The sequence below is a fragment of the Abramis brama genome (assembly GCF_963993115.1).
Source record: "Abramis brama genome assembly, chromosome: 4".
Taxonomy (NCBI): domain Eukaryota; kingdom Metazoa; phylum Chordata; class Actinopteri; order Cypriniformes; family Leuciscidae; genus Abramis; species Abramis brama.
The window spans coordinates 15,263,481-15,288,165 of record NC_139966.1 but is presented as its reverse complement, the minus strand read 5'-3'; the positions used below and the strand labels follow the sequence as shown (position 1 = coordinate 15,288,165).

The following is a 24,685-nucleotide window of genomic DNA, read 5'->3' as shown; positions in this document are numbered from 1 at the left end:
GCCATTTAAGATAAAATAATACGATTATTTTTCACGACAAGTAGACAAATACCAACAGACTAACAAGCCACCATCTTGTAAATTATGGAATAATTGAATAAAAAGTTATCAACAAATTCTTAATTCATGGACACTATTTTATGTATGTTATGTGCAGGGCTCTGTGTTGTACGGGAATAAATGTAGTTTCAAACGTTTTATTTTTAAATGTTTTATTTTTAAATCATTTTGTCAAAGTCATCTGGTCACGAAATTGACAAAGTATATAAATCCATGTGTTAGAAAACTTGGCACTATTGTTTTATTTATTGTGTAATAATCTAAAATACTGGCTGGTACTACACAGTATAAGCACATTTTTGCACTGCTGTCCCTGAAAAATGTCACTTCAACAGAAGTCAAATAGCTGAATCTGTCACGTTCCACACTCAAGGAGACAAGGGAAGATCCAATAATGCAGTAAGTATTTTATTTGGGAAATCCATAACTCAGTCATAAACAGTCCAGGCAGGGGTCAAAATCCAAATAAGCGATCCAAAACACAAAACAATAAACAGGCAAAAACAGAGCGGAAACAGACCTCAATAGTGGTGTGACGAATAACAAGGACTCCGTAACAAACACTAAACAGGCAGGGTATTTATACACACAGAAACTAACAATCATGATGGGGAACAGCTGGGTGCAATGAACAGTGATGAGTGCAGACAAGGATTGTGGGGAATGCAGTTCATAATGTGAATGAGGCTCGGCGGCGGCCATCTTGTCTGGAAACACTGGATCGGCAGACGTGACGTGAACAGTCTCTGGATCGGCAGATGTGACGTGACATGAACAGTCTCTGGATCGGCAGACGTGACATGAACAGTCTCTGGATCGGTAGACGTGCCAGGTCGCTGGGGCGGGGCTGGCAGGGCGAGCAGCTTGGGCACAACCTCCGGGAAGACAGCGGGCTGCTCGGGCACGGCCTCCAGGAAGACAGCGGGCTGCTCGGGCACGGCCTCCAGAACGGCAGCAGGCTGCTCGGGCACGGCCTCCGGGTCTTTGGGGAGGCTGGAGGTCTTCCTCCTCCTCCGCCGTTTCTGATGGCGATGTGCAGGCTCTGGGCTGAACGGGAACCGCAGCGAACAGAGCTCTGGGCTGGACATCACCAGCCCAGGGTCGAAGAGGGGCCAGAGTGGAGAATGGTGTCGGGATTCCTCTCGACCACCTCCTCCACTGCGGCCTCCATGGGTCCTGCGAAATCTGACCAACCGGGTCCCCTCAAAAAAATTGTGTTCTCTCCCGCTCAGTGGCTGGGGAAGAGACATTGGAAAACATACCGCTGGATCTTGTGTTGACGGAGTCCTTCTGTCACTTTCCACACTCAAGGAGACAAGGGAAGATCCAATAATGCATTAAGTATTTTATTTGGGAAATCCATAACTCATAAACAGTCCAGGCAGGGGTCAAAATCCAAATAAGCGATCCAAAACACAAAACACAAAACAATAAACAATAAACAATAAACAATAAACAATAAACAATAAACAATAAACAATAAACAATAAACAATAAACAGGCAAAAACAGACCTCAAAAGTGGTGTGACAAATAACAAGGACTCCTTAACAAACACTAAACAGGCAGGGTATTTATACACACAGAAACTAACAATCATGATGGGGAACAGCTGGGTGCAATGAACAGTGATGAGTGCAGACAAGGATTGTGGGGAATGCAGTTCCTAATGTGAATGACACCGTGGGGGAAGAGGACCTCTGGTGGACACCAGGGAACATAACCAACACTGTGACAGAAACATTAAGCATTTATAAATTAAATAATAAGCTCAGGGGACCAGGGCGGAGCCGACAGCTCAGGGGACCAGTCCCAGCTCAGGGGACCAAGCCTTTTGTTCTGGTCTGTGTATAATAAGGGTAAGTGGCAGAGCAGTCTTTGGGAATCTGTAACCAGTAAAACCCCATGCAGTGCTGTGTCAGTGTCATCTCAAGTCTTGCACTCAGAACACACTCACACACCACTGTGTGTCTCTGTAAGGTACACATTTCTTATACTCTTAAGGTGATGATACACAGGGCAACTTTTTGAGCAATGTTGCTGGGAAATGTTGCCGTCAATGGGCAACCAGATGAGACACAAGGCCCACGACCAATCCAAATTATCCAGATAGAAATGTATTGCCCATTTTCAATGGGAAAGTGCCCGAGAAACAATCGCTCGGCAAGATTGCCCAGCAACAACACGTTGCCCTGTGTATCATCACCTTTAGAGTCATCTTTGAGCAATTGATGTTGTGTATTTATTATTTATGAATTGGCTTTTAATTGTTTACTTATGTTATTGGCATGCTACATTTTACATGACACATAAAATGTTATATTTGATTTATTCTGTATGACTCAAATCATTTTTTCTAGTATAGATTAATGTGGAGTGGTGTTTCCGCAAATCAAACCGAAGGCGCTAATGAATGGAGCACGTCATTAAGGAGACCTTCTGATTTATGACTATCACTGACTTAGGAAGTTGCAGTTCGTGACTATAAAAAAATGACACTTTTTGTTATGAGTCAGCAGAGAGCGACCACTTAAAGGTAAAATAGTTTGCAGTGCATCCTCTATTTCAGAACTGGCTAGTTTGTGTCCGTGAGCTTGCGATGTTCGGTCGGTGCAATCTCAAAGAAATACCCTTAATGAATGAATAATTGAAAGTATGGGATATCCAGAATAATCAAAGATCAAAGTTAAATCATAACCAATATTTATGATTATTTTCTAATAAGAAACACAATCTAAATTTGATACCCATTTGAAATTGGAGTCAGATTAAGCCTAGAGCTGAAGTAATATTGAAACTAAATTCTAATAAATTAAGTGAATTTCACTGGAGCGCTGAAAAGACACACACGCATTATACCTTCGCCCACACCGTTGGATTGCGTCGTTGGGCCGACATCATTGTTCTGGTAAACTGTGTTAAAATCATCTGCATAAGTGAGCTTATTCATTACCAGAACGAATCAAGAATATATTTTGTAATGTGACAATTTTTGTGTATCCAGTGACATCAGAAGTAGTTTGAGATGACAAAATATTTTCTGCTGAAACTTAAATCTATGACTTCACACATAAAAATAATTAAGACATGTAAGATGTCAAACAAAAAGTCAATAATTATGTTATCAAACTTTATTGATCCATTTTTATCTCTTTCTTTATCCATTCAACAAGAGTCTTTTTGCAAGAGCTCATAAAGAGATGACACATCTGGAGAGGAGTATATATAGAGTGATATAGATATATACTGTAAGAGTGTTTTATGCATTAAGTAGAAGGTAGTACAGAACTCTGCAGTTTACAAGTACTGTATTTAAAAAGGCTGAACATCATCATCCCAGGTTACCAGCATCATAAGACGGAACACAAACGCAATGGTGCGTGTCACGCTCTGTAGATCATTAAGAAATGGCAGGTGTAGCAGAGGATGTCACATTTTGTGGTGGGTCTATTTTCTCCAGTCGTTTCTTTACACCTTCGTACGCCTTTTGCCACTCCTCCTTGGAGAGAGAGGAAGGACTAACCTCCAGAAACCTGTAGGCATCTTTGGTTTGGAGCTTAAAGATGACAGATGCTTTTTTACAGCCTGCACCAAAACTGCTCCAAGCCTGTGGAATTAAAACATTTACAAGTCACGTTAGACTTTTAGATGAATCCTTAGTAATGGCTGGACAAAATGAGGGAACCTTTAAGCCTTCCTTTCGGGTACAAATAAAGAGAAATAATACATAAATTAAACAAAATAAATCAAACATTTTAGAATATCTTACTGAAAATGTTTTGAATCACAAATTCGACTGTTTGTGCCCGGTGTCTCGGTACATACAACGCTGTTGTTATTCACAACCGAGTCCACGTTCGAGAAACCAGGGATTGAGTTGGACTCGAATTGGAGTGATTTTAGCTGGCAAAGTTACATTTGTTTCAAAACCCCCCATTTTTACTTGTATTTTATTTATTTATTTATTTATTTATTTATTCATTCTTTTTTTGCTGATCCGAAAAAAAACGTAATGTGATCCATTACACCACTAATTTGCATATATTGGAGCTATGTCTGTGTAGAGACCTGTAAGAGAATGGAATGTGCTTGCATGGAATGTATTTGCATATATTGGAGCCTCTTGCTCTGCCATTAGATACCGGCAGCCCAAGGGACCAGTCCCAGCTCAGGAGACCAGGGTGGAGCCGGCAGCTCAGGGGACCAGGGCGGAGCCGGCAGCCCAAGGGACCAGTCCCTGCTCAGGAGACCAGGGCGGAGCCGGCAGCTCAGGGGACCAGGGCGGAGCCGGCAGCCCAAGGGACCAGTCCCAGCTCAGGAGACCAGGGTGGAGCCGGCAGCCCAAGGGACCAGTCCCAGCTCAGGAGACCAGGGCGGAGCCGGCAGCTCAGGGGACCAGGGCGGAGCCGGCAGCCCAAGGGACCAGTCCCAGCTCAGGAGACCAGGGCGGAGCTGGCAGCTCGGGACCAGGGCGGAGCCAGCAGCCCAAGGGACCAGTCTCAGCTCAGGAGACCAGGGTGGAGCCGGCAGCCCAAGGGACCAGTCCCAGCTCAGGAGACCAGGGCGGAGCCGGCAGCTCAGGGGACCAGGGCGGAGCCGGCAGCCCAAGGGATCAGTCCCAGCTCAGAAGACCAGGGCGGAGCCGGCAGCCCAAGGGACCAGTCCCAGCTCAGGGGACCAGGGCGGAGCCGGCAGCTCAGGGGACTAAGGCCCCGATCACACCAAACACGTTTTTCAGGTTCAAAAACGCGAGGAGCACAACACTGTCCCGATCACACAGAACGAGCATTTATAATTTAAATAATAAGCTCAGGGGACCAGGGGGGAGCCGGCAGCTCAGGGGACCAGTCCCAGCTCAGGGGACCAGGGCGGAGCCGGCAGCTCAGGGGACCAAGGCGGAGCCGGCAGCCCAGGGGACCAGTCCCAGCTCAGGGGACCAAGGCGTGTGCTACACAAAACACAACAACACATGTGGACAGAAGAGTGTACGGCTCGAGCGAAATCGAAAGCTCATCCTGTGCGCTCACACGACAAGACATCGAGCGAAAGCTCATCCTGTGCGCTCACAACAGAGGACAAACACACGGAGCATGAGTGTCTGAATCCCGACACAGAACCGAAACCAAACTAGACAGACGTGCCAGGATCCAAACACCATACCCCACACATGAAACAAGGCATACAGACAAGAGAGTGGAGCGCACGGCTCGAGGACGCTTGAAGCCGCGTGCCCACACAAAGACATGACAAAACAGGAGTGTCAGAGCTCTGTCACAAAACCAAGAATAAACTAGACCGAAGTGACAGAACCCTGACACTATCAGGAGTTACACAACAGGTCTCTTTTTGAAGGTTGCTACCTGTCATGTTTGAACACGCTGAGCCAGAAGATTGACAGAGGAGGATCTCATCAACACCAGATAGTAAAGCACATCACATCATTGGTCCTAAGCTCAACCCCCTTCTCTCCTCACACTCTGATGGACAGTTTATAAAGAGCATCACACTGCATGAGCTTCTTCACTTTTCTCACAGACACTGACTTCTCTGCACAGGAATGAAATCAGGTTCCATTTCATTTTACTTTAGTTATAATAATGCAATTATTATAAATTGTTTTTAGGTACTTTGCATAACTGTTAAATATTGACTAGTGTTTACTGTTTTACTGTAACAGAATATCCTGAATAATGGGGGCCCAGGTTACAGTCGTCAATGAGACTCCTTATACCTGGCACTATGCCACCCAGGACAAAGGGGTAAGAACTTTTGATGCATTCACTACACACGATTGTTTCTGTGTCAAAGTTATTTTTCCCTAGTTATGTCCTCCGATTAGCCAGATAATAACTTAAAGCATGACATAATATCTCGCAACAATATCAGTTTGCGTGTTTGTTTATTCTGTAACACTTTAGAATACTGTTCTGTCATTAAAGGGATACTTCACTTTAAAATGAAAATTCTGTCATCATATACTCACCCTCATGTTGTTTCAAACCTGTATGAATTTATTTCTTCTGCTGAACAGAAAGGAAGAATTTTAGAAGAATGTCAGTAACCAGACAGTTTCTGGTACCATTGACTTCCAGGAAAAAAAATATACTATGGAAGTCAGTGGTACCAGAAACTGTCTGGTTACTGACATTCTTCTAAAATTCGTACTTTCTGTTCAGCAGAAGAAAGAAATTCATACAGGTTTGAAACAACATGAGGGTGAATATATGATGACAGAATTTTCATTTTAAAGTGGAGTATCCCTTTAAAGGGTCATGAAACCCTAAAACACACGAAAAGTGAGGTATATGCATTAATTCGGAGAGCTGATTGGCTGAGCTTTTCTCCGCATTTATTCATGAGAATAAACTTGTTTAATCCAATCACTGTACATCGCATTACAGCGGAGAATTCAAATGTCACGAAAGACCGCTTCAGCGCCGTTTGTTCACCTCTCCTGATCAGCTCTGCAATCGACACACGTGTCATAAGTGTATGTTCCCTCAGTAACACAGAAGTGTTGTTTGTATTTTCCCCACGATGCGGTCAGAGCTGGAGTTTGACTAACACGTGGAAAATATGATTAACAATATTTAAAGCGGTTTCTGCGCGGATGAGTTTAACAACGCTCACAACGCGGATCATATATGGACTGGAGAGAGCGTGTTTCAAGTTTTCTGGATATATTTCATATACCCTAGACTAGAGCTCTAAACATGAAACATGCGCACATTCTTCAAAAGAAATATATGTGCAAATAAGGACAGCAGTACATCTGATCATAAACGCGATCACACAATTCATTATTATGATACACAGAAGACAATTATGTAGACCATAAATTCAAAGAAGAATGGACAAAGTAACCATGCCTTTATTCTTTCTGTGTTAAACTGATGTGCGTCATTTGTTCAGAGACTGTAGTGCTCGTGAATGTAATGAATATATTATTAGACCTGAAATGTACTTCCACGTTTCTCCCTCATTCTTGGGAGTTGTTGGGGGGTTGTTATCTCCCCTTTTCCCCCCACCCTCTACACTCCCACTTTTCTTTAGTTATTCAGCTCTGAGGTGTGAACCGCCAGGCTAAAACAGGGAACACTTTAATGATTAACTACACAGGAACAAATGAGTAACGCACTATTTACATTCTAGTAACAAATATTAACTAACGAAAAACTCTGATTAACAAATTAGTAAGTAATAGCGCTCAGCTGAATATGGTAGTTCACCATTAGCTAAAATTAATAACTACTATTTATTTTTCATACCTCCCAGAGGATTATGAAGAACTACTAGCCTATATACAGGTTCATAATTAACATGAATAATGCATAATGTATAATTAATTCTAAAATGAAGATCATGGTAACCCAGTAGTACTGACTCAAGTGTTACCAAATACCAAAAGTGTTACCAAAGTATTACCAAATACAATGATTTCATTCATTACTGTTCCAAATAATTAGTAATTAATTTGGTAATACTTGAATCATTACTAGTGGGTTACCATAATCTTTACTTTAGAATTAATTATACATTATGCATTATTCATGTAGTCCTCTGGGAGGTATGAACATTTTTTAGTTCTTGATTAGCTAATGGTGAACTACCACATTTGACTAAGCACTATTACTTACTAATTTGTTAATCAGAGTTTCTTATTAGTTAATAGTAGTCACTAGAGTGCTAATATTGCGTTACTTATTTGTTCCTATGAAGTTATTCATTACCGACGAAACAGTATTCTAAAGTGTTAGCATTTATCCACTGCTTTTTTGATGGAATCTGATGTATAATTCTGCTCCCCAGTATACATGTGTTGGTGCTGGCAGCAGAACATCCTATCAAGAGGCCAGGTTAATCCACCGCTACATCTACGTCAGATATGATCATCACACGTGGAACAGTTTTACGTACGAGTTTAACACCCATAAAGGCGACACCTCCTTCATCTTAAGGGAAACCTACGACCGTTCCAAGATTCAGATGCACTGCACCTCTGAGGGTGGCACTCATTACTGTCCCAACTATGGTAAGTTTCTGCAAACATATCAGTTCTGCACAACACTACTCAGCCAAAATTATGTGCACCCCTGATCATCGCACCCATACTTTTTGAGCGTCCCATTCCATATTTATTTCCCCTTTGCTGAAGTTTCACTTATTTTATGTGATTAATGTAATGCCAACAATATAACAATCACAGATCAGAAAATAAAAAATGTATTGTACAAAACTGAAAAACAAATGCAAAAATATCAGAATAGCAAACAATATGGTCAAGCATAAAAAAAACACATTTAAAAAAAAAGAAAAAAAAAGTATGAATCCAAACTTTAAACACTTTACAAATTGGATTACACAAAACTGCATCATTATTGCAAAATTATCAGAATCGCACACAAAAATCATGTTTTTCTTGGTCATATTAGTTTGTTTTTGTGCTCTCTGACATTTTCTGTTAATATTTTCACTTTTTTCAATGTTTATGCTGTTTTCCCATTTGCTCTGGTTTACACATTCTGCGATTGCTTTTCCAAATGTTGCAGGTAGAGTTTCATGTAAATTAGGGTGGCCTTAAGCATCAGCATCTAGACTGACAGCATAATGTTCCCTCTTTTTATTTTTCTTGTTGAGCAAAGCTTTTCTCTATTAGCCAGTCATTTTGGCCAACTGAGCAAAAAAATGTTTTACACCAGACGTAAACACACATAAAAAATGGTTTCAATCATGCATTTGTACGGAAATGTGCCATTTCTAGTTCATTTGACCCTTGATGTAATTTAGTGATATATTAAATATATAAATTCAGATGTCTATATTTTTACAGTGCTGTTTTGTACAAGTCCATACTAAGAAATTTTATTTAATAAAAAAATCTCCCGTAGGACAGTTATTTGATTATTTATAAAACATTATAATATGGAAAAAATTAAGCTGTTAGACTGAGATGATTTCAACCATAATATGTTTTAGTAGAGCCAATTATTGGCTGCAGGCAGCATTAAACCATCAAAATTAAAGGGATAGTTCACCCAAAAATTAAAAATCTGTCAATAATTACTCACCCTCATGTCGTTCCAAACCCGTTCATCTTTGGAACACAAATTAAGAGTAACAGAACCAAACTCGTAACTCGTTACGAAAAGTAAGGTATTTGCGTTAATCCAGAGTGGTGATTGATTGGCTGCCGTAGCTGGAGAGTTTGCGTCTATGTCATCTATTTCTGAGCATTTCTACGCATTATTCATGCGCATGAACACTTTTTGTATCATTTCAAATTGACACAATAGTTAGTAATTGTATAAGGGTGGTTGACATATTTGGCTGAAAAAAAGTAAAAAAAAAAAATAAAAATCTCAAATATAAGTCATGGAACTCATTGGGTTATATTCTACCAGCTCTTATATTTCTGAAAATATATGTGTATCTTGTAGATTTTGTCCTGAAAATTACATTTATTCAGTAGTTTACTGTCTTAGTGACTAAAATTGTCGTATGGTGTGACATGAATGTTATTGTGTATTAAATTAAAAAGAGGTATAATGTGATAATGTAAGTCAATTTATCCTGATTCTTTATCATTACTATATAAAAGTATAGCATTTCTTATGTGCAAATATGTTACATTTTGCCTTATTTTACTTTATCAACACTCATAGAAAGACGTTTACTCGTAATCTTTCAATATACTTCAAATTAATTTGGGAATACCTTGTTATAAAAGTACCAAAATGCTTGTAACCTTTGTTGGCACTATTCCCCATCTGTCACATTGATGATTTTATGATTAATAACCAAAAAGCCTTAATTTTTTTCAAAATTCTGAATGTCACACCAAATGACATGGTATCACGCCATATGATGAATCACACCACACAACAATCTGTATGCAAAAATCTGTATTAGCTTCATTTAACAAACAACCAAACTTAGTTTGACAAGTGAATCATTGTTTCAGTTACAGCAAAATCACAAAACTGTTTAAAACAGTGAGTTCTACTCAAAGTAGGTTGAACTTCCACCTCCTGGTTAAATGAGATCTCAGGGGTTAAGTTCATTATCCCTTGTAGATTTTTCTTCTTTATCCTCTATTTTAACTGTGCAAATCCCCAAAGTTTCTCTCTTCTTGATGGTGGAAGATAATTCACTCTCAATGTTTGTACCTCCCCTTTCAGTTTTTTCTCTTGATATCTATAAATAGACAAATTCAATCATGTACACAAGCATTTCAGAAATATACACTGCAAAAAATAATCAGATTATAATTATTGCATTTACTTTTGCATTCAAGAGTGACTGAGTGAGTCTGCATGCATGTCTGAGTGAGAGAGTGAGTGAGTGAGTGAGTCTGCATTCGTGTGTGTGTGTGTGTGTGTGTGTGTGTGTGAGGTGCCCCTAGGGACATTATTCAGAATTACCATGCATATACATGTACTTTTCCTCTCACATACACATATGAAACCAAATTCATTCACATACTATAATGAAATGCTCACACACATACAAGTGAAATGCTTTTACAAACACAACTGAAATGCTCTCATACATACAACTGAAAATATTACGCTCACACACACAACTGAAACACTCACACACATACAAGTGAAATGCTTTTACAAACACAACTGAAACGCTCACACACACACAACTGAAAAGCATTTCAGTATGTTTGTTACGGCCCTTAATCTAATTTGGCTCTTTTTAAAACACACAAAAGACAAGGACCGAACATATCAAAAATCACAGACGATTGGGTAACATTTCTGACGTCAACCACGCCATAAGTTTTAATGAGAGGCACCTCAAGAGATAAGCAAACAATAATCATAAATCAATAACACAGGAAGGGCAGCTACAAGAAAACAGGAACCCTTAGCTACACCTATTGTTCCAGGAGAGATCTTACCTAGCTCCCGAAAATAACTGTAATGGGTGAATCTTCCGGGCAACTGCTTACCTTCGCTGTACTAAATAAATAACAAAAAGTGTACTGAGAAAATAACCCCACGGCGAGAAACCCCCAGCTGGCAATCAGGCGAGAGAGGCGGAGAGAGAGAGCGCCAGCAACACCGTCCCGGCTTAAATAGCAGGAACTCCCATGACGTCACTTCACTTCCGCGGTGCAGGGAAAATCCCTTCTCAAAACTCCACCTACGAACTCAAAATAAATAATCACACACACTAACAGTTCAATATTATAATACCCACACGTAACAATGTTGTATGCAAGCATTTCAGTTGAAACGGAAGGTGGTTTAAGTCCCCACTCCAGTCCAGTTGGTGGCAGTAGTGCACCTCAAGACGAAGAACTAGAAGCTGTTGAAAGAAAGCAAAGTAGACTAGCGCAGTAAAGTTGGCAATAAATTCACAGATTCGAACTTCCCGGGTCAATAACTCGTGAGCTAAACGTTGTTACTACACAAATAACACCTCTTTTTAATCGTAGTAATGTAGACAAGCAGCTACAACCTATTTTTCCTCAAAACGAGCTTTCCCTCGCAGTGGACAAAATACATTGAACTCTATGCGCAGGCGGCAGAGAGGCAGATCCGAAGGGACCGTCTGCAAAGTGCAAAACCCGAAAAGCGTTACTACGAAAACAGTCAGTCACTTCACTGTCACACACTATAGTGTCATCAAATTCAGTTCACACATCACTGCTGTCCTGAAGGTTATACTACAACACTTATTTAGGGAAAAAATATTTTTTAAATTGTATATACAATTGTAAATTTATAATTTTTATGAAAAAATGCAATAACTTCATTGTAATTCACTGTATTGTTGGCAAATTCAGTTCACACATCACTGCTGTCCTGAAGGTTATACTACAACACTTATTTAGGGAAAAATATATTTTAAATTTTGTATACACTTGTAAATTTATAATTTTTATGATTTTTATGAAAAATATTCAATAACTTCACTGAAATTCACTGTATTGTTGCCAGTTTACACATCACTGATGTCCTGATGGTTATACTACAACACTTATTTTGGAAAAAATATATTTTTAATTAAGTTGGCTTGAGAAAGCCAACTTACTGAAATCCTATTTAAACTTCTTCTTCTTCTTCTTCTTCTTATTTTTCTGACCGCAAATTTTTAGACACTAACTCCTCCTAGACCGTTCAAGCTACATACTCCAAACTCGGGTCAGACCTTCATACTGTTCTGACTCGAATTGCTATATCTTTTCAGACTGATTTGAGTTACGGTTTTCTTAAAAATTAATATTAAAAATCATAAAAATCCCATAGACTTTCATTGACCAAAAGTCCATGTCTGTTTGAACTATGTTTAATGTAAACTGCTAGAAGCCATTGATACTCAATTAAGCTTTAAACTATCTATGTTCTTTCTAACTAATAACTAATCTATCTATCTATCTATCTATCTATCTATCTATCTATCTATCTATCTATCATTCTAACTAATCTTTCTTTCTTTCTTTCTAACTAATCTATCTTTCTTTCTTTCTTTCTAAAATCTATCTTTCTAACTAATTTATCTATTTATCCTATCTAATCTATCTTTCTTTCTAACTAATCCATCTTTCGTTCTAACAAATCCATCTTTCTTTTTTAACTAACTAACTAATCTATCTTTCTTTTTAACTAATCCATCTTTCTTTCTTTTTAACTAATCCATCTTTCTTTCTTTCTAACTAATATATCTTTCTTTCATTCTATCTATCTATTTTTCTTTCTAACTAATCTATCTTTCTTTCTTTTTAACTAATCCATCTTTCTTTCTTTCTAACTAATCCATCTTTCTTTCTTTCTTTCTAACTAATCCATATTTCTTTCTAACTAATCTATCTTTCTTTCTTTCATTCTAACTAATCTTTCTTTCTTTCTTTCTAACTAATCTATTTATCAAACCTTATCTATCTATCTATCTATCTATCTATCTATCTATCTATCTATCATTCTAACTAATCTTTCTTTCTTTCTTTCTAACTAATCTATCTTTCTTTCTCTTTCTTTCTAAAATCTATCTTTCTAACTAATCTATCTATTTATCCTATCTAATCTATCTTTCTTTCTAACTAATCCATCTTTTGTTCTAACAAATCCATTTTTCTTTTTTAACTAACTAACTAATCTATCTTTCTTTTTAACTAACTAATCCATCTTTCTTTCTTTTTAACTAATCCATCTTTCTTTCTTTCTAACTAATCCATCTTTCTTTCTTTCTAACTAATATATCTTTCTTTCATTCTATCTATCTATCTATCTAACTAATCTCTTTCTTTCTTTTTAACTAATCCATCTTTCTTTCTTTCTTACTAATCCATCTTTCTTTCTTTCTTTCTTTCTTTCTTTCTTTCTTTCTTTCTTTCTTTCTTTCTAACTAACCAATCCATCTTTCTTTCTTTCTAACTAATCCATATTTCTTTCTAACTAATCTATCTTTCTTTCTTTCCTTCTAACTAATCTTTCTTTCTTTCTTTCTAACTAATCTATCTATTTATCAAACCTTATCTATCTATCTATCTAATCTTTCTTTCTTTCTAACTAATCTTTCTTTTTCTTTCTAAAATCTATCTTTCTTTCTAACTAATCCATCTTTCGTTCTAACAAATCCATCTTTCTTTTTTTAACTAACTAATCTATCTTTCTTTTTAACTAACTAATCCATCTTTCTTTCTTTTTAACTAATCCATCTTTCTTTATTTCTAACTAATCCATCTTTCTTTCTTTCTAACTAATATATCTTTCTTTCATTCTATCTATCTATCTATCTATCTATCTATTTTTCTTTCTAACTAATCTATCTTTCTTTCTTTTTAACTAATCCATCTTTCTTTCTTACTAATCCATCTTTCTTTCTTTCTTTTTCTTTCTTTCTAACTAACCAATCCATCTTTCTTTCTTTCTAACTAATCCATATTTCTTTCTAACTAATCTATCTTTCTTTCTTTCCTTCTAACTAATCTTTCTTTCTTTCTAACTAATCTATCTATTTATCAAACCTTATCTATCTATATATCTATCTAATCTTTCTTTCTTTCTAACTAATCTTTCTTTTTCTTTCTAAAATCTATCTTTCTAACTAATCTATCTATTTATCCTATCTAATCTATCTTTCTTTCTAACTAATCCATCTTTCGTTCTAACTAATCCATCTTTCTTTTTAACAGGGTTCCCACGGGTCCTTGAAATCCTTGAAAGTTTGTGAATCTGAAAAAATGTTTTCAAGGCCCTGGAAAGTTTTTGAAAATAAACATACATAGAGACAGGTGCTTGAAAGTGCTTGAATTTATTTTGTGCAAGAAGTTTTCTGGAAATAATTCCATATTCACTCCAGTCCCCTAATGTGTTATTTCGCCAACACTTCATGGCCTTTGCATACTAGCTTGCTTGATTTGCACTAGTTAAGCGCATTTACGCGTTACGTTACCAGGGTTTTTCCTGCATAGAGAATTATGAGGCGGCCGCCTCCATCTCTCGACAATAAAAAATAACTAGGGAATCACCGAAAACGTGAGGATGATTCTGTTTTATTTCATTTAAAGTAAGTGGTGATTGATAGCCTATGGTTGATAATAATATAGTCCTACCTAATGTACTGACGGTAACAATGTAGCGCTGTTGAGGCTGGCGCAGTTATTTATAACATATTATAGTTAAGAAACAATATATAGCCTAGGCTACACGCGACCAGAGAGCTGTTTGCCTGAATGCCATCAAGATTGAAACCGAGACTGATTTCATAACAGTTCAATAAACAAATAGTTAAAATTAAGTCACTTACATTTTAGACGCAGTGACTGTTTTTGTTCTGTTTCAGCAGCGAAAATAGTTCCAAACAAAGATCACCGCAGAACCATCGCGCATGGCATGCAACAGTTGTTGCATTACTGAATGATTCAGCGTTTTGAAAGAATCGGTTGAGTCAAAGATTCAATTACCCATTCATAAACTGCCTCATTCTGAATAAATCAGCCTTTTGAACGAATCGTTTGAATGAATGACTCAATGACTTGCTCATTAAGACGGTCGCCTGCCGCCTCCTACTGGCGGTTTAGTTTCATAAAGTATCATTCTTTTCAACATTCCTTATTTGTATATTCAAAAATATTTAAAAGAATCTAATTTAATACAGTTATTATTTTTCAATGTAAATTATTTAATTGAATTGGTAACAGCCTAGTGTCTTATTTGAATTTAATATATTGATCAAATTTAAGAATTTGAAATGAAAGATGGAGCATACATTTAATAAAATTAGGGGAAAAATGCCCTTTATAAAAGGTACAAAAAAGTAGTGTATTCAAACAGTAATGTAATGAAAGATTGAAACAACAATGAAATTAAACAATTTAAGTTTGAAGGGAGTAAAGCCTCTGTTTAGGCTACTAAGGAATTATGTAATTTTGCCAAAAGAAGAACTTTTATTTTAAATAAATGTTCATTTTAAATCAGCCTACTTCAGTGTGATATGTTACCATACTATCATGCTTAACAGTGAGAATCTGAATAATTGTAATGTGATGATCAGATGCAGATATCTAAATCAGAGAATATAGGCGGTTTGCGGGTGGATTATCTATTTTTAACAGTGGATTTGGGTGACTCAAAGTGCACCAGATTAATGAATTTATCTTTAAAATGTACAAAATTTTCTTACGGGGGGGCATGCCCCCATACCCCCCTAGAGGTACCAAGCTCTACCCACAAAAACAGTGTGGGAAACACAATAGGCTATGTGATGATCTACAAAAAATACAATTTTTATTATCTTATTATTAAAATACATTAATAGGATTTTACCACCTCCGCCTCATTTTGAGCCAGGAAAAACCCTGAGTTATGTTAAGTGTTTCCCGCATGAGGTACTTGCCATGAAGTTCACGTGCGCATGAAACTACGATGGTACCTCATCGTTTGTTGTTGGACACAACAAATGTGTCCCCGCATTAAGTCCTTGAATTTGAGGGTATTGGACCTGGAAAGTCCTTGAAAGGTCCTTGAATTTGAAGTCAACCAAGGTGTGGGAACCCTGTTTTAACTAACTAATCTATCTTTGGATTTGGGTGACTCAAAGTGCACCAGATTAATGAATTTATCTTTAAAATGTACAAAATTTTCTTACGGGGGGGCATGCCCCCATACCCCCCTAGAGGTACCAAGCTCTACCCACAAAAACAGTGTGGGAAACACAATAGGCTATGTGATGATCTACAAAAAATACAATTTTTATTATCTTATTATTAAAATACATTAATAGGATTTTACCACCTCCGCCTCATTTTGAGCCAGGAAAAACCCTGAGTTATGTTAAGTGTTTCCCGCATGAGGTACTTGCCATGAAGTTCACGTGCGCATGAAACTACGATGGTACCTCATCGTTTGTTGTTGGACACAACAAATGTGTCCCCGCATTAAGTCCTTGAATTTGAGGGTATTGGACCTGGAAAGTCCTTGAAAGGTCCTTGAATTTGAAGTCAACCAAGGTGTGGGAACCCTGTTTTAACTAACTAATCTATCTTTCTTTTTAACTAACTAATCCATCTTTCTTTTTAACTAATCCATCTTTCTTTCTTTCTAACTAATCCATCTTTCTTTCTTTCTAACTAATATATCTTTCTTTCATTCTATCTATCTATCTATCTATCTTTCTATCTAATCTATCTTTCTTTTTAACTAATCTATCTTTCTTTCTTAACTAATCCATCTTTCTTTCTTTCTAACTAATCTATCTTTCTTTCTTTTTAACTAATCCATCTTTCTTTCTTTCTAACAAAGTAATCCACCATTCTTTCTTTCTTTCTAACTAATATATCTTTCTTTTGAACTAATCCATCTTTCTTTCTTTCTAATCCATCTTTCTTTCTAATTAATCTATCTTTCTTTCTTTTTAACTAATCCATCTTTCTTTCTTTCTAATTAACTAATCCATCTTTCCTTATTTTTAACCAACTAATCCATATTTCTTTCTTTCTTTCTTTCTTTCTACCTAATCTTTCTTTCTTTTCTTTCTTTCTAACTTTTCTTTCTTTGTAACTAATCTTTCTCTTTCTTTCTTGCTTTCTTTCTAACTAATCCGTCTTTCTTTCATTCTTTCTTTCTAACTAATCCGTCTTTCTTTCTTTCTTTCATTCTTTCTTTCTAACTAATCTTTCTTTCTAATCTATCTTTCTAACCAACTAATCTTTCTTTTTAACTTATTTTTCTTTCTTTCTAACTAATCTTTATTTCTTTCTAACTAATCTTTTTCTTTCTAACTAATCTTTTTTCTTTCTTTCTAACTATTCTTTCTTTCTAACTAATTTATCAATCAAAATTGAAAACTACTTTAAACTTCAAACTACTTAAAACTTCGAACTACTTTAAACTTCTTCAAACTCTCTGGTCCGGCTTTCTCAAGCCAACTTAAAGTTTGTCTCAACAAACTTTTTTTTCTAGTTGTATATACAATTGTAAATGTATAATTTTGATTTTTTTTTTAAAATATTCAATAACTTCACTAATAAGAATAGTATTATGACAGCAGTGATGTGTGAACTGAATTTGGCAACAATACAGTGAATTACAGTGAAGTTACTGAATATTTTCCATAATAAAAATCATAAAAAATTATACATTTACAATTGTATATACAATTTAAAATATTTTTTCCCAAAATAAGTGTTGTAGTATAGCCATAAGGACATCAGTGATGTGTAAACTGAATTTGGCAACAATACAGTGAATTTCAGTGAAGTTATTAAATATTTTTCATAATAAAAATCATCAACATGATACATTTACAATTGTATATAAAATTAAAAATATATTTTTTCCAAAATAAGCGTTGTAGTATAACCATCAGGACAGCAGTGACGTGTAAACTGAATTTGGCAACAATACAGTGAATTTCAGCTAAGTTATTAAATATTTTTCATAATAAAAATCATCAACATGATACATTTACAATTATATATAAAATTAAAAATATATTTTTTCCAAAATAAGCGTTGTATTATAACCATCAGGACAGCAGTAATGTGCAAACTTAATTTGGCAACAAAAAAGTACATGTATATGCATGGTAATTCTGAATAATGGGTAACACTTTATAATAACGTTCAGTTGTAAGTCATTTATAAGTGGTTACTAGTTAATAGGTAGTTAATGATGAACTAATCATTTACAAAACATTCATAAATGATTAGCAAGTGATATACTAACATTTTATGTATGTTTTGTAAATTCTGTTACAAGTCATTTACAAGTGATTAGTAAATGATTAACTAATTATTTACGAAACATGACTATGCATTCACAAATGTTTAATAAATTGTTTTTTTTTGTATGTATGTAGCAATTAGAGGGTGCAGAAAGTGTTGTAAATGCCTTGTATACACGTACAGATAATTTGTAACAGGTCAGTAACAGTGTTCAACATAATGATGTGTAAACGTATGAATAAATCATTTACAACACTTTCTGCACCCTCTAATTTAAAGTGTAAACTATTCATCACTTGTAAATGTCACTTGTAAATGTGACTGGTGAGGGTATAGACAGCTGTCTTCTGTAGTGTGTAGTGTAGTGTACTGTGTTGTGTAGTGTGTAGTGTAGTGTGTACTGCAGTGTAAGTGCTGACTGGTGAGGGTATAGACAGCTGTCTTCTGTAGTGTTGTGTGTAGTGTAGTGTAGTGTAGTGTAGTGTAGTGTAGTGTAGTGTGTAGTGTAGTGTGTACTGCAGTGTAAGTGTTGACTGGTGAGGGTATAGACAGCTGTCTTCTGTAGTGTTGTGTGTAGTGTAGTGTAGTGTAGTGTAGTGTAGTGTGTACTGCAGTGTAAGTGCTGACTGGTGAGGGTATAGACAGCTGTCTTCTCTGAAACACATGGAGTCTTTAACCACTGTGCACCTGATGTGAGCAAAACATACAGAAAAATGTAACATCACTTATTAAACATTTATGAAATGTCGTTGGTGTGTCCCGGGCTTAAGGATAAAACTGCACAAGAGGAATTTTTATTTTTGCTTTCATTAATTACATTTAGCATCTGACTAATATTTTCTGCAGCCGAATGATGTGGAATAAAGCCAGATTGATCACTATGAACTAATTTGCAGATGTATTTTCCAAAACGTAAAGCTAAGACCCTAAAACCCTAAAATTTGAGCATTTAGTAAGATCCTTATCTTTTTGTGGAATTAAAGAGATAAGAGCTCTATTCATTTGTTTTTCAAGTGTCCCTTTTGCATTGCTGTGTTTATTGCAGCATAATTGGTCCTAATATGTCCCAAAAATGTGAGATTAATTCTGGGGGATCCCATCCGGCCCAGGTGATTTCCCCTTCTTTGCTGTTTTTAATGTTTAATGCTCACACAGCTCCTCAAGTGTTATTCGCTGACTCATTTGTTCAGATTCACTTTCACGTGTTAATTGTAGTAGATCAATGTCATGTGGAAATTTACGACACTCAACTATATCTATACTATCCTTCGGTTGATATAAATCTTTCATATGTTCTGCAAAAGTGTTGTTTATCTCTCTAGGATTTGTTACTAAGCCTTTTGTAGGTGAATAAATATTATCAATAATAGCCCTAGCTTCACTTTGTCTGAGTTGTAAACTTACTGGGTCTTGGCCCATAAAAATTCTGCCGGACTCTATGCATAATGAATTCAGGCTTTCTTCAAAGCAAATCATTTAGTTTAGACTAATATTAGACTAGTATTGAAAAGAGTTCTTTCAACAGATCTTAATAATTTTTTCATCATCTTGATGTCTTTAGAAAGGCACATTTGTTCTAATTTCTCAATTTGTAACTTTCATACTTTGTTTAAATTTGATGAAAAAGAGATAACGAAATCTCTAATAAAGCCTTTTGTGGCCATCCATACCAGCATGTGATTATCCACGCTATTAAGGGTTATGTTCAAAAGGTCTTTCAACTTATTTTTGAAATCTGTTAAAAACCCAGAATCCTGTAGAAGAGATATATCAAATTGCCATCTTGGAGATCTATCATGTGAGCAGTAAATAAACTTGGCCAGCAGCGGGTTGTGGTCAGATATTACAGCAGGAAGGATTGTGATGCTCTCAAAACACATCCTGAATTCACGAGAACACAGAATATAGTCTATTCTGGAATGTGTCTGATGCCTCGAAGAGAAGAAAGTGTAATCTCCAACCAATGGATTCTGAACACGCCATACATCTATGAGATTAAGGGTTTGCATAAAGGATTTAACATTTACTGATGTTATCTCTTGTGATTTGGAAAATATAGTAGTGGATTTATCAAGCATCAAATCTGCAAGTGCATTCATGTCTCCTCCAATAACAAGTGCAGACTCATTTAAGAGCAGCAACTGATCAGTTAACCACTGAAAAGAAACTGCATCAGAAACTGCTGGGGCAAAGACAGAAACAAAAGCTATTTTCTTGCCCTGGATGCTTGTGCAGAAATAGCTCAACCTGACAGATTTATCATTGCTACATTTCTCAATAATAAGAGGAAGGTTTCGTTTAATGAGTATAAGAGACCCTTTGGTTTTTGTTTCATCACTGGACGCAATGACTTTATACTATTAATAACATTACTATTAGTAATTAGTACAACATCGGTTGTTTTTAAATGAGATTCTTGAACTAAAGCCATATCTACAGAGTGTCTGCGCAAACTATGCAGAAACGTTCTCTTTATGGGGATATTTAAACCTCTGATGTTGACTGATATCAGTGAATATCCATTATCAAAGAGATTGTAAGCTTTAACTATATTAAAGGTAAAAAATGAAATGTTTTAGACAGATTCTTTGATTGCACATTTCAATACTAACATAAAAGAAGAAAAACGTGGTCGGACGAAAACGTGTTTATTTACTCTTACAGTTTTTCTGAATTGCTAAAACACTAAACCCCATTCTCTGAACCAAATTCCAAATAGCCTAAACCAGTTTGTCAAATAAATCACTCTTTCTGTAAAACATTAAACAAGTTCAGGGAGTTAAAACACTGTTTGCAAATTTCATGCACTCTTTACTCTTTTTGCAAAACTCTAAACACATTCTTACTCACTAAAACACATTTCACACTGTGATACACTTGTGCACCTGATGTGAGCAAAACAAACAAAAAAATTAAAAATGTATTAAACATTTATGAAACGCATAGTCATGTTTTGTAAAGGATTAGTTAATCATTAACTAATCAATTGTAAATGACTTATAACTGAATCTACAAAACATACATAAATGTGTGTGTGTCTGCTCGTGCAAGTGTGTGTATGTTTATCTGTAGAGCTTTCTTTTGAGCGTTTATCTGTAGAGCTTTCTTTTGAGCCGAGTTTTTCAAGTTTAATGTGCTTTTCAACTTGGTCTCAATGTAACTGCACATTGTACAACTGGCATAGGATATTTGATGCAGCACCCTGCATCGCTATCAATAAGTTAAATGTTTCCATTTACTTTGCTTGTCTTTTCCTCAAGACCTCCTCTTTCCTTACAGCATCTGCATTTAAGCTATCCCTGTATTTCCTTGTTCTTTCTGTATTCGCCATCTACTGAAATCTACCTCAAACTGAAAAATAAATAAATAAAGGGAAACATTTGAGTGACAAAATGCTGTAGTTTAACATGGATTCAGCTTGAAAATTGGATAGTAGGGATTCACCAAATTGAGTTGGTGTATAGATATTAAATGTGTGAATAATATAGTATCAAAATGTGTTAAAAGGATGAAATATTCAGTAAACTTAACTATTAGCTATAAAATATGCATCTAAGAGCATTATTTATGTATTAAATGCGGTTCATATCATATAGTGTGACAAAATAATCATATGGTGTGACTAGAAAACCGTCACACCTTATGATGTTGTGTCACACAATATGAGGTTTCATGTACTTAGCATGACATTAAGCAATGTGCTTTTATGCTAACATGCTAAAACCATGCTAACTACCATATGACAATATAGTTTTAAAGGTAATATTGACTGAAAAATAATTTCATTTGGGAATTTTTGTGTAAAATGCGTCACACCAAAAGACAGCGCAAAAGGGAACTGAAGCAGGAGTGCCGGATATACTTGATTTTTTTGAAAACATGAAGAGAGAAAACTCACCTTGTAACTTTCAGTGTCCTTCTGAGGTGTTGTTCTTCCTCCTGAAAGAAGGAAGACCCCCATTCCCCAAAGGTCTCCAAACAATTGCCCATTTAAAAAAAAGGAATATGGCGTCACACCATATGATATCCATTTTTGGGACAAAATGTTTTAGTTAAGGGTGGCTTCAAAATATTATACCTGAACTTTTAGTCAAGCAGACTCACAAGTAGACATCTGGGTTATCAATATATGATTGAATTAATTAATTTTCTTGTTTTTATTCAAAATCAGAATTTGTGAAATGTGCTTGGGACAGTCACGCCATATGAGCTTTTTCTGGTTTGGCTAAAAATTGTGGAAAAAATGGAAGATTAATCCCATGAATGCTCTGTATGTTCATATAAAACAGCACTTTCTGAACAATATCACCACAGTTTTTGACATATTTTTCTATCATTTACTTAACTTTGACACATTGGACCAAAAAAAGGCCATGTCATGTCAACCACCCATAATTAGTTTCACAATGCATATTGTTTCAAAGCAGCTTTACTAAAAATGCATATTTCTACATTTCAATTTAAAGGGATCTGTTAACAGAGGTGACTGGTGATAATCTCACAAAGTCCTTTATATCACTATGGTGACAGCCAATTGGCTTACGACCCAAATATAATTATTAGGGAAGGTAATGGGCTTCATCACCACATTATGAAAGAATATGTATATATAGAAATTTTGGCAGTTGTGCATGTTGATTCAGAGTTGTTGTCATCGGAAGTCCTCGCAGGAGTTGTAGTCGTCTCTTCACGGGTGTTGGGTCTTCATGAGAATCTTGATCCAAACTGGAGCCAGCGTAGTTTCTAGTTATCTTGGGATGGGCATCCCAAGGTAAAAACAGAAAAGACAATCATGTGCATTTTACCTAATATAACTGGAGTACAAGGTTGTGAGATGCTATACAGCAGCTATACAGGCCTAAATATTGAATTTTAAAATATTGAACGAGATCAGTGACTCAGACCACTACATGATGGTTATGTAACACCTGATCACATTTTCCCTTGGCTTTCTTTGCCATGACAAATGTGTTTTATAAACACAGATACTGCAGCCAGAGAAAAACTAATGTTAAAAAGTCAAGGGTAAAGAGCCCAACTAAAGCGAATACTAATCACCATAATGGTGACCTGCAAACGGTGACTCTTTCCTTTAGTGATTCTGCTTGTTAACGCAAGGTGTATTTACTAATGTTCAATCATCACTAGAGGTCGGTCGATTGATCAGTTTTGCCGATGAATTGGCACCAATTATCTGCAAAAATCCATACTGATAGGTTTTCCAGGTTGTGTCCGTTGCTGGTAGGGCTGGGTATTGTTAAAAAAAAATTGATACCGGTTCCTTTTTTCGATACCAATTTTATGAAATTCGTTTTAACAACATTACATTACCTCAAAAAAACGTTGGTTTTATTTTTTGCAGTTTGTTGACTTTTTATACTAATATTTTGAGTCTGTAAAAAGGCTCCAATGCTAACGTTTTCTATGTATCCTAATCATTTAACAACATTTATTATTTACTTAAATGAGCTTGTTGTTTCTGCCTTAACTTAATGCTTTGTTTACCAATGAAACTGAAAGAAAATTTTATTGAAATGCATCACTTACACACAGTCACCTCTGATAACAGATCACTCTAACTTTTTTAATTTAATAAATGCATGTCTTACTAATTTAGACATGCATTTTCAGTAAAGCTGCTTTAAAACTATATGTATTGTGAAAAATGCTATACAAATAAATGTGAATTGAATTACATATAAGTTTGGCATCGGGCCAAAAAAAAAAAATTTTGCCACTAGATGGCGGGCCAGAACATAGTCAAAGGATAATTTAAGAAATTAATTGATGAAAAATGCAACTGGAATTGCCCGTGACAGACTGTTACAGTGTCTTTTGTAACTGGTAGTGAGCTGTTACTCTGTGTTAAATCCTGTAGTAGGACAGTCATTAACAAGAAGACACATTTGTGTGGCGTTGTCCGGGTTTTACACTGGATAAATTAATAAAGCAGAAGTTACACGTAACCTGGCAAGTATCTTTATTCACCAACTTGCAACACAGACGGCCTTGCTAAAACACATGTGGGAGATGCGCAAAAATAAAAGAGGACTTAAATGCCTTAAAGGGCTTAAAGCCCATTAATGGCATGTTTGAGTCATGCTCTTAACAAACTATGTTTTATTTCCTCTATCCATATTGTGAATAATAAATGTGTATTATTTTAATTAGCTTATTACACAATGGAGCCTAACTTATTATAACAATTATTTGACGTAGCCTACTGTAGTGTTGTCACGATACCAAAATTATTGTTTCGATACCGATACCAAGGCAAGTATTGCGATTTCGATACTTTTTCGATACTTTTCCTGAAAAGGGAGAAACACTCTCAAATATCATTGCTGTGCTTTATTTTAAAACCGGGACAACATTCTAATCATATAACACACTAATAAATAAACATATGAAGAGCAGATATTAAACATTTGAACAAAATATGAAA

General features: G+C 35.9%; 1 protein-coding gene across 1 annotated transcript in view; it reads left to right on the top strand.

Annotated features, from left to right (window-relative positions):
• Nucleotides 1-5,581: 5,581 nt before the first annotated feature.
• Nucleotides 5,582-24,685, top strand: part of LOC311080671 (uncharacterized protein) — a 37,640-nt gene continuing 18,536 nt past the window's right edge. The window contains exons 1-3 of the mRNA XM_084110755.1: nucleotides 5,582-5,626; nucleotides 5,737-5,818; nucleotides 7,869-8,091. Coding sequence (XP_083966881.1) covers nucleotides 5,750-5,818; nucleotides 7,869-8,091 — 292 coding nt within the window. The 5' untranslated portion in view covers nucleotides 5,582-5,626; nucleotides 5,737-5,749. The remainder of the gene's footprint in view (nucleotides 5,627-5,736; nucleotides 5,819-7,868; nucleotides 8,092-24,685) is intronic.